We start from the raw sequence: 11,381 nt of genomic DNA, 5'->3' as shown, positions 1-11,381 counted from the left end.
TTCTCGTTGTTGTTGTTGGAGAGAGGATCGCGTACAGATTGCTGCAGGCTATTGTACGCCTGCCGGCAACTGTACGCGGGCTAGAGCTAGTGTGCCCCTAGCATACACGTGAAACAGTCGCAGAGCCTCCGCGGCTACTTCATAAACAAGCCCAAGGTCAGGCGTGCCGCCGGCGGCTTTGATCGCGGCGCTTTTGACGCGGCGGCAGTTTTCGATTCGATCGCGTACTAAAGCGTATTTATATTACATAGGAAGACTAGAAAGCCGTGTCCGCCGTAGTGTTGCCGATAAATCGAAATCTGAGGCACTTGTTTTGCGCTGTGTTAACGCCGAACAGAAATTGTACTCGCCCAAATATTTTATTTTGGCCTGTAATATTTTGTTTTTGGTATTTTTAGTCGCCCAGCAGAGGTTTTTGGTCGCCATGGCGACCGGGCGACCGCGCTGTGTCGAGCACTGCATACATAGAAGTGAGGGCCCTTATCGGTCTGTGCCCCATTTTGTTTTATCAAAAACTGGATTCGCGACTCGCGACTCGGCGTGGTGTGGACTCGGACTCGGACTCGGGTGGCGCGGACTCGACTCAGACTTTGGACTCGGGGGGGGGGGGGTGCAGACTCGGACTCGGACTTGTGGCCGCGGACTCGGCGGGGGGGGGGGCACTCGAGGGGGGGGGTGCGGACTCGGACTCGGACTGCGGGGGTGCGGACTCGCGACTCGGACTCGGGGGGCGCACTCGGCTACAACACTGCGTGTTGTTAAGTGGTTTATGTGTTTGTATTAGTCCGAGCCGACGCAGACCCCAGTAATGGATCAACCCGCACCTCCAGATTAGCAAAGCGGAGTTATTAACGTCTGCAATTTGTGGACTATGTTTGTATGTAAATATAAGCATCTGATATTCTCATGGGTAGTAATGGAGACAATTTTAGTTGTTCTATAATTCTTGTAGATCTATGCGCCTGCCTGTCTTTAGCTAGCAGGCGAGCCAAGCCGCCTGAATCTCCAGGCTGGTTATCTCGAAGCGTGTGCGGTTGAGTCAGCGAAAAAAAATACACGGAGCGGCGAGCAATTTCCTCCCGTCAAGCCTTCCAAAGCGCTCTGGTAACAACAATTACGACGAGCGAAAATTTTGGAAGATACAAGAAAAATTGCTCCCGTGCCGCCGGCAGCGTTCGAAATTAGTTCCGACCCGGAGGCTCGAGCCCACCAAGTTTTTGCTCGGGCCACCATCTCTACGAAACTGTCGGTCTTCCTGACCGGCACTTTTTCCCCTCATATTACGCTGAAATATTACGGTTTAGCGCAACGGAGTTTAGACAGACATGTAAACGGGAGCGCATAATACGACTCGTTCTCAACGTAGACGGGTATCCAAAACATCTAGCAAGCTGCATGATCTCCTCAACGCATGATTCGCCACACGAACAAAAACTCGCAGACAGTCTAAGAAATCGATTGGGCAGCGGCATGTAGTGCTGGCCAGTGTTTCCATGACGCATAAAGCAATAAGTTTATATATCGCAGGGTTATCGTGGGGTGTGAGGCGCACGAACATTCGGGACGTTGGGGATCGTCAAAACGAGTTGGTATGTCGAAGCTGGGGTCAAAGTCAACAGGTCAAGAGGTGTAAAGAAGGGGGAACTTTCCTCCTTAACTTAAGGTATTACGGAGGAAAGCAGAATTGCGGCACAAATCTAAACGGCTTCGCCTAGGCTCGTGATAGTCGTGTATAGCATCATGTAGGAAAAGCCATCACTGTGCCGCAATTGGAGGTCACAGGTCAATGGGCACAGGGCAGATTTTAGACATTTTCTGAGGACATTGTCTGACGAGCGATTGAAAAACTTTTTGTGTTTCAGCGCGTGACATAGGATTTTTATAGCTTTATTGAAAGGACCATGAAATGTACTTTCTGCCTGATATGCGAAGAGTAAGTGTCGAATAACTTTTGAACCTCAAGAGGAAGGTTAAACATGGATTTGTTTACTGTCTGTTAGAAAGAATTTGTGAGTAGAATCTATACATGCCTGGATGTATGAGGCTACAATGTCACAGTGAAATTTCCAAAGCTAATTTGGTTGTGGAGAAGGTTTATGCTCCTTAAATCGTATAATTCTAGTGAGCATTCTGTACTGTCATGTGTGTTACATGTAACGTATGCCACTGCCAGTGGCCACTGCCAGTGCATGTGGTTGGTGAATATTACTGAGTGTGTAGTTTTTGCCTGCGTTAATTATAGTTACAGGTGGCAGCTCTCTATTTCAGCCTTTAGGCTTGCATAGGTAAATGGATGAGTGCTTACCTATTCTGTCTTGCAAATAGTTGTTGCTACTATGTACGATGGGAGCTTCTATTTAACCTTAAGACACTTAAAAGTACGCGCCCATTCTCGTGGCAAACTTTCATAACGATTCCAACGAACATTCTTTTGAGAAGGTTCCTGAGACCATCCCTGTGCCTTCCACTGTTTCGGCGTGTATGTGAACACATTGGGATCAACAGGGTTTACTTAGAATCCCACCACTCCACCACAGAGTCACAGCAGTAGACGTTGTAGATGAGCGCTGTCGCTCCGCGGGCACTGTTTATTTATTTTTAGCTCATCTGACATAGTCAGATGCAGCTTGTAGAATCGCAATGATCGTCCGTGCGTCGTGCGGCCGTCAACAGTTGGCGCACAAATCTATAACCCGCTCGACGTACGGTCACGATATTCGCGGACGTGGGGCGGTAATCCGAAACGAGTTGGGATGTCGAAGCTGGGTGTCAAAGGTCAAAGGTCAAGAGCTGTAAATAAGGGGGAACATTCACTCCTTAACTTAAGGTATATAGGGAGGAAATGCAGAATTGCGGCACAAATCTAAACGCGCGCGCGACCTAGGCTCGTGAATAGTCGGTGTAAGCATCATGGTAGGAAAAGCCATCCACTGTGCCGAAATGGAGGTCACAGGTCAAAGCGTCAATGCGGCACAGGGCAGATTTTTAGACATTTTTCTGAGGACATGGTCTGACGGAGCGATTGAAAAAACTTGTTGTTTCAGCGTGACCTAGCATTTTATTGGCTTTATTGAAAGGACCATGAAATGTCCCTTTCTGCTGACATGCGAAAGAGTAAGTGTCGGATACCTTTTGACCTCAAGAGGAGGGTTAAACATGGATTTGTTGACTGTTAACAAAGGAGTGAACTGCTTTTGCTATTAGAGCCCCCTCCCCCCCACCCCTCCCTCTCCCGCCCTTCCCCACCCCCTCCCCCCCCTCCCTCTACCCTCCATCTGCGATAGTGGGCATGTCCTAAACAATGTGTACGCAACTGCGTGTCTGATATCTGCGCCTAACAAATGTGGTACTACGCACGACTGAAATTTTACGTTTATAATCGTAGCAACAGACCTCAGATGAGCCCAGACGCTCTGCGGCTCTTGTTAATTTATTAACTTATTTAATTAATTATTTTTTTAATTTATTAATTATTTTTATTTTTAATGTCTTTTGTCTTTTGATTTCTTATTATTTTTTACTGTTTGGGATGGGATGGGCTGGGATGGCATGGGATGACATGGCATGGGATATGGGATGGGATGCGGTGCAATTGGATGGAATGGGATGGATGGATGGATGCATGGTTAGATAGATAGTTAGATTTTTTGGGGCATTTTCCTTTCACCCAAGCAGTCACCAACTGAGTAACGCCACTGATTTCCCCGTGCAACGCCGGGTATCCTGCTACTATATATATATATCGCAGGTCCTTCAATGCAACACTATCGTTACATGCATGATGCAACTAGGTTTCAGTACATTGATTTTCACATACTATGCGGCTACTACGGTTTTCAGATTTCACAGTGACTAGGATGGCAGGACACAGTGCTGTTGACGAAGCGAAATTCACTGGACTTGCTCGGTACTTCAATGGAGAAACAAGGCGAGGGAGAGCAAATGTATGTGGTAATGCAGTTAGTTATAGTGAGGCAAATGCATGCACGGCAGTCGCAAAGATTTTGCTTATGTTTATTTATAATTATAGGATCCACATTTAGAAAAATTCAAAAACAAGCTAGAGATGGCACAAAAGAAGGTTTGCAAGATTTGTTACTAACACCTATAGATGACAACAGCTTGTCAGCTGTTACTGTTAGAGAGCAACTCAGGTGGCAGCCACTAGTGCGTAGACTTTTCAACTCAAGCATCATGATATGTAAGATTTTGAAGCATCTTGTAGCAATTCCAACAGAGGGATATCTGACCCCTGAGGTGTTATTAGCCACCACATCAAAAAAATTATAAATTTCGGACTTGCACTGCAACAACAATGCATGAAAATTCTGTTGATTCTAATCTGGAACAGCTTACCCATGGGTGTGGAGGAAGTAACGGATGTTGAACCTTTGGATTCCCATGTCCACTTCCATATGCTGGCAACAGCTACTATAGGACCATTACTAGACCCCACTATAAGGCGCATTTCAGCACCTAAATTTTCATTATTTTATTATGCACATGTTTGCTTGTTGTTTGGGATGACTCGCTGAAGGCACACTAAGATGCTACAGTATCTGGAGTGGTGGAAGCAACAGACATTGACACTTTAAAGCCATAGCTTCTCTCCCACATTCCCGTGTGCCACTTCAGGAAAACACATTGCTGCATCTAACTCGTTATTACTCATCACGCACCTGTTGTTTTGGTTCACTCACTAAAGGCACCTACTATTTTGTTGCTGTATTCTGTATAGTGGACACTGACAAGTAGGACATAACATAACATAACATAATGGCAAAGGAAATATGTTCCATTTTTGACCAGTCAGAGTACACCCTCTTACAGCAGGTAGTGTATTTTTACTTGTTCATCACATTATTCCTATACAAAAATGATAGGGATCTATCTAAACAGTAGAGGAGAAGCATGCTAGGTTGTCAGTGCCTACAAAGAGTGGGGATAATTTCATTGTTTCTGCTCTATCTAATCAAGTGTCAGTATATTTTACCTCGAGCAGCACAAGGAATATATATGCTAATATAGTGTTGAGTGTTAATGGCAGTTACAATATACATTCACTTAACCGAGGTAATCATTCGCAATTTCCATTTGAAATTTATGCATTTTTCGCAGTGATATATACCCAATACAATGCTCCCATATACATATACAACTGGTGCACTATAACAACCTGCTAATTGACCTGTCAGTTTCAGCAAGATAACCACGCCTCTTGGATAGCTAGACCCGTTTATATCAGTTTCCCACACATGCACGCAAATTGATGACTTTTCGTACAATTTGCTACCCTTCATTGCAAAGCAGTGTTTTTAGCTCACCTTGACATCGTCAAGATGAGCTATTGGCATGGGTCGTCGTTCGTCCGTCCGTCCTTCTTTTAACATTTGGCTACGGTCAACGATAACTCAGGAACCGTTTGACCCACATGTTTGAATTGGGTATAGTTGTTACTGCTATGCTCCCATATTGAACGTCCTATTTTGAAGCACGCCAGTCGACGTACTTTCGAGCCACTGCAATTTTTTGGCAAAAATGGGAATTGCCATTAGTCAGTTCAGGTTCAACAGATTTTGCTCATTTTTGGTATGTGAATGAATAAGGACCAGGGGTTTTGATTTTTTTTTTTAAATTATGCAAATTAGGTAGGTTTTGGCAATTATATAGCATATTGTTATAGACGCGCAGATAACAGTCTGTGGTGTCACACTCGTCTGGTTCGTTTTACAAGATTTCATTGAAAATATCTTTAATGCAAAATTGGCATTTCCTCTCCACCCTGCCGATAAAACGTCTATATTAGAGTAAAGTTTTACAAAACATGTCGGAACGCAGCATAACCTATTTATTTTGAACGCCATCGCTAAGAAAGATCAAAGCGGGTACAGCGCCATCTACCATCACAAATTGTGAATAATTTTGGTTTATAAATTATTATTGCGATATACAGATGGCAACCGTGTGCTACCGCCTAGAAAAACTCATACGAAGTAAACACTTCCATGCAACTAATTAACCTTTGACAAAAGTTGTGTTATGGGCAGGGAAACACCATTGTCACGTGGTATATGGCAGCTACGTGGAATAAGCGTATCCTCTCAATCTTACATGTTACACATCGGGAGCTCCGCTTTTAGGCAGTGCCTAAATCTGAATATTATAAAAACGTTAAATGGCGATCATTTAGGTGTAACGCCATCACTCGCCCACTTCTCAGACTTTCACATCTCAAACATTTATTTTCACATAAAAAATTACACATAATTATCAAGAGTTATATAATGGGAGTTCTCCCATATATACCATTCGTTTCTATAATGTACGTCGATGGTTGCTCAATTAAAACTGACTTCTTCTCACTCACTCATTTGTGTCCTTTTTTGTAGTTTAGCTACAGTGTCATTGACACTTTCATTATTGTTCTTATTACAATATTGATTGGGTAGAACCCCTTGTCAATCACGTCACAGCTATAGCTGAATTGAATGGTGTCAGTGTTTTAATATACATGCTCACATTAAAGAAATATCACATGGGTGGACTTTGCTAGATGTTGAGATGATTTGATTTTTAAGGAACAAGACTCAACCACTGTGATTATATTGCAGGTGGCTGGTGCAACGTATGCAGGCATAGCACTAGTTGCAGCTTACTTTATGATGAGGAAAAAGCCAAGCAAGATGGACGCTGTACCACCAGCAACGAAGTAAACCATGGTCAAGAGCATCACTAGGATATTTTTAGCTGTAAATTAATTCTACCTACACTGTGTTGAAGGACATGTGGTACTGCTTTAGTCAGTGGTCACCTTCAGAGAATATGCAAGGTCTACATATGAATTCTCGCTACTGAATCTTTTCTACGAGTAAAAATGTCTACGAGCAGTTTTTCATATCTTGAAGCTAAATTGGAGCACAACAAATGTTAATGTACTGTTGGAAGTTTAAAAGATTATATCATTGAACCTCAGAGACGTACAATGTTCAATAAAATGTTTTTGTTCATCTGAATTACACCTTTTACATATATTGTCATAATTCATTGTTTCCTGACAATGTCATGTTGTTGATATGAGTGGGTAAACATACAAGCCAGGTTATTCATATTTAAGGCAGTGAAGCAATACCATGGACACTTAAATATTAGTTACGATGAATACAATTATAGATCATTACTATTTGGATAGATTGATAAAGTATGAGGTTTTAAGAAACTTTGTTGAAGTGATGGCTTATTTTACTCAAAAAGGAAACTACAAGTTTCATAGGCATGATTTATATAAGGTCACAACTACTGAGACTGCCTTGTATGAATAATTACTGACTTTTCATATGGCACTCTAACAAATAGTCCATCTTTTAGCTAAACCCTCCTAAAAAAGGATCTTTTGGACACTACGAATTTCCACCAGTTAAAATGAATAAGTTCAGGATGAAGGATTGACATTAATGACCACCAAAAGGCTGATAGGAAGCGCCACAAATGCTATTGGCACAGGCCTGTACTTACATCAAACAGGTTAAAATATTATAAAATACATTTATTATGTTCAGAGATCATAACAAATTGTTGTTGGTTTGCCTAATACTTGTATAATGATGCTATTTAGTTTTCATTTTAAGTTTGGATGTTGACGGTTGATCTAACTCCTGTTCATATTCTATTTCTACTTGTGGTCTCTTTCTCCTTGACTTCACAAGCTCTTGCTCTTCTTCCTCAGACGTCGACTCAGCCTCCATGTCCTGTGTGGAAATTACCATAATGCAATGGTGCTCTTTGCTACAGCGACGAATCGCTTAATTATTAGGAGTGCTCTATTAGCAAGTGTAGCAATTCATACACCACCTTGCCATAGACAATCATCTTAAAGCATCTAATATTAGGCATAAAATAACACATCAAACACACTGTGTGTTCACAACAGAAGGTTCCATTACACTATTTTTTCTCTCTTTGATCTTTAATAACTAGATACATTCTTTTTTAAACCGCAGATATTTTATTTTACAATCATAAAGACAAAAATTGTATATTATATCACAAAAGAAATTTACCTCTATATCAGAAAGATCACTCTGTTCAAAGTCCTCATCTGCCACATATGTTACCTTTCCAACATCCTGTATGAATGAAATGAAAAAAACTGATATTGATGGTATAAATTAAGACATCAATGCTTCACCAGCAGTGGTGCCATCTGTTGCAAATATCATTCATGTTCACGTTTCCTTGCTGTGGGATCAAACCTAGGTAAAAGAGGTGAATATTCTTAGGATGTGAAATCTTAGACTTCAGCATTAGGGACAGTTAATCCCACATGAGTCAGATGACTCAGTTAAATATTAGCTCAATTGAAATTAATTTCAAAACTGAGTATGGATTCCAAAATAAAAATAATGATAAAAAAACAAAACAATACAATAGCTGTCAATATTATTTGTCATCTAAAATATGGATTATTTACATGATATACTCAATTTTCCCACTGTAAGCATGGTGTAATGTGAATCATTGCAATCAGTAGTAAAGATATTGATTAAAATCACAGCCTCTGTGCTGTTTACCCATGCACATATAGACTAGGTTAATATAACCCACATTGCCACTGCAATAGTAATTACAACCCATGTGAAATGTGTGTTGTTTAAAACTTTTGTTCTTACACAGCAATAACCCATATCCATTCTGGTGTATTCATCACACGTGTACTTGCCTCATCATCTGCCTTCTTCTCCTCATCTTCCTCAGCTTCACTCTCGCTCTCCATCTCTTCAGATTTCAATGCTTTGTCAAAGGCATGTTGAGGAAAGTTGTATATGTCTCCATACTATAAGACAAAGCATAAAGTCGGATAAAAAATTCAGGAAGAGTCACCAGTTTGATTGAAAAACACACTGATTACTACAACGTATACCTCTGTGACACAAGTAGAAAAACATCAAACCAAGTAAATTGGCTTGACTGCAAAAATTGGAATCCAAAAATTAACCAAAGGTTTTACAACATATATACATTACTGGTATTTGTGGGTTTTGAGCTGCTCTCTCAAACACGGCTCTAGCCTAGTAAGTTTATGTGTCTGAAATTAAATGCTCACAGTGCCTGCGCGCAACCTATCCAGCAACTCCTTCTCAATAGCTTGATCCAACCTGGCTGCAATCAATGCTTTTTCTTCTCGTCGCTTCTCTCGCCTCTCCACCTTCTTCTGCACTGGAACCAGTTTCTTTCTACGAAAAACAGCAACCATGCAAAGAATATCAGGTGCAGTACAGCACAAGACAACTAACAGGCCTACAACCTGGTCATTCATAAAGAGGTGCCTATGTTGAACTATTATCTTATCTCCACTATCTCGACTACCTGCTCCACCCCCTTGGACTGCATCATCAGTGTTTAGTGTAGGGTCACCCTAGTACCAATAGCATGGCTGTTTTGATTCCTCATGATTCAACATTACTATCAGCATGGCAACTTGCTGTGTGTTGGTATGCTTGGGGATTTGGTGACTAGAGATGGAATTGCATTAACCCAACTAAGCATTGTGTGCGTGCACACGTTTCCCACAGGTGGGCATGCGCACGTGCATATGTCTCCCTAATTTACAATCAAGGACCATGGTTGGCATACAACATGACAGTGACTAGCATTTTTATTAAATTAGAGTGATTTGGTAGCAGTATGGAAGCAAGTGGACACATTACTTGTTTTTGATTGTTCAACTGCCAGAATTTGCTTGTAGGTTTGAGTGTTAGTAGTAATATAATCTTATCAGTTCCTGTTATATGGGGTTTTACATGATACCAGTGAATAAATGGTCTAGATTACATGACAATGCATTATTTCAATATTTTCTCCCCCAGTTAGATGGTAGAGACTAGAGATACACTGATCAAGCAGTCATTTCCCAACCCATCGGTTCGTAACCACGACCAATAAAGATATGTACTGTCTCTTCAGACGCAGCTTCCTCATGCGGATCAGATACTGTGTGATTTTGGTGAAGCGTTGCTTGCACTTGTGTCGGATCCATCCCGGCCAGTAGAGCAAATTCTCATCAATCTGTTCCAACGATCGCTGGTAGCTACGACTAAGCTTCACCTTTTCCCACAGCTTCGCAGGGAAATGGCTTCTCTCTATCGTCTTCATGTACAGGTAGCAAATGCCTAAAAATACCCCCAAAACACGGAACTTCAAATAGCTGAAAGGGAGGGATTAGTGGAAATTACTTAATAAATGGCCATTTTATTAACTTGTATTAAAAATTACTAATATATACTTATATTATACTAATTATTAATCATTATTATAACATAATTATTGAATAATCAGATAAGATCAATCATTTCATAAATATATAGCTTATGTCAGAGTAGTCATGTACACTAATGTTACATAAATTAATAGCTATTCTATAGGAATAAATAGTTCAATACCATTTTCTTCTCGTATTGTGGCATATTGGCTATTCGCCAATGGACAGGCGGAACGTGTACACAAGCCAGTCAAATTGTATTCATTTCTGCAAAATTTCTGTGTTTTTGTCCTAAAATACAAAACCTAATTAGAAATTATACTGCGATACATTTAAAAGATGGCAGTACATTTGCTTCTTTAAAGCTATAAAAATAACCTAAATATATTCTGCATAATGATATGATATCAGTACTTTTGCCATTGCGATAATTTAAATAATAAGCAAATATGTTACAAATGTGCCAAAATACATGCTCTGATACATGTGATGACATATTTCCTCATACAACAATCACATTAACATTAATTACATATTTTTATACATAATTACTTACTGTGTCTTGAATGAGCAGAATGAACCATTGATAATACTCCAGATAACCTGAAAATCACATTGTAAACATCAGTGGACGCCTGCGGCAACTGTACGCGGGCTATAGTTACTATAGCTCTAGTACTATAGCCCGCGTTCGATAAACTGCCGCAGGGCTATAGCACATTGTCGGCTGGAAATACCAACTACGACCTGTTACCACCTGTCCCCATGAAAAATGAATCGCAAAACGCAAAGTTATCGGGCTTTTGAACACTTATTTATCTACATGGACATCTCACCTATCTTTTTGAACACTTTCAACAACTTTACACCATGTATTTGTGCTTTTATTCCACAAAGTAAGCACTACAGGTATTTGAAAATACCTCCAATGTTGCTTCAAATTTCTCCGATCGTTAGTTGCACAGTTTCCCCAGCAACGTCAGCGCGTAGCTGCGGTTACAGCGGTACGGGTGTGTGCCCAAGAATAAAAAGCGTGACATCAAGCCTAAACCACTTCGCAGCTAAATTGTTTGGCCAAACAAGTCGGCGTTTCTTGCCCGCCAGGAATGCAGTTTCTCTTCACCTC

The 11,381-nt window shown here is 40.9% G+C and overlaps 2 protein-coding genes across 3 annotated transcripts in view; one reads left to right on the top strand and one right to left on the bottom strand.

The window, feature by feature from the left end:
• The window catches only part of LOC106809314 (up-regulated during skeletal muscle growth protein 5-like), an 18,706-nt gene extending 11,690 nt beyond the window's left edge, over positions 1 to 7,016 (top strand). Inside the window, exons 2-3 of the mRNA XM_014812354.1 lie at positions 3,841 to 3,944; positions 6,612 to 7,016. Coding sequence (XP_014667840.1) covers positions 3,841 to 3,944; positions 6,612 to 6,713 — 206 coding nt within the window. The 3' untranslated portion in view covers positions 6,714 to 7,016. The remainder of the gene's footprint in view (positions 1 to 3,840; positions 3,945 to 6,611) is intronic.
• A 506-nt stretch (positions 7,017 to 7,522) lies between these two features.
• LOC106809311 (protein MAK16 homolog A-like) overlaps positions 7,523 to 11,381 on the bottom strand; it is a 13,397-nt gene continuing 9,538 nt past the window's right edge. The window contains exons 2-8 of one of the 2 annotated variants that reach the window (XM_014812352.1): positions 10,812 to 10,858; positions 10,437 to 10,546; positions 9,950 to 10,166; positions 9,101 to 9,230; positions 8,717 to 8,830; positions 8,058 to 8,123; positions 7,523 to 7,745 (exon numbers count right to left, since the gene is read on the bottom strand). In XM_014812352.1, the coding sequence (XP_014667838.1) occupies positions 7,605 to 7,745; positions 8,058 to 8,123; positions 8,717 to 8,830; positions 9,101 to 9,230; positions 9,950 to 10,166; positions 10,437 to 10,546; positions 10,812 to 10,858 (825 nt within the window). In that variant the 3' untranslated portion in view covers positions 7,523 to 7,604. The remainder of the gene's footprint in view (positions 7,746 to 8,057; positions 8,124 to 8,716; positions 8,831 to 9,100; positions 9,231 to 9,949; positions 10,167 to 10,436; positions 10,547 to 10,811; positions 10,859 to 11,381) is intronic. The other variant, XM_014812351.1, reaches the window with a different exon arrangement.

The sequence above is a fragment of the Priapulus caudatus genome, unplaced genomic scaffold, assembly GCF_000485595.1.
Source record: "Priapulus caudatus unplaced genomic scaffold, Priapulus_caudatus-5.0.1 Scaffold344, whole genome shotgun sequence".
NCBI lineage: Eukaryota > Metazoa > Priapulida > Priapulimorpha > Priapulimorphida > Priapulidae > Priapulus > Priapulus caudatus.
This window is presented reverse-complemented; position numbering and strand designations above follow the sequence as displayed.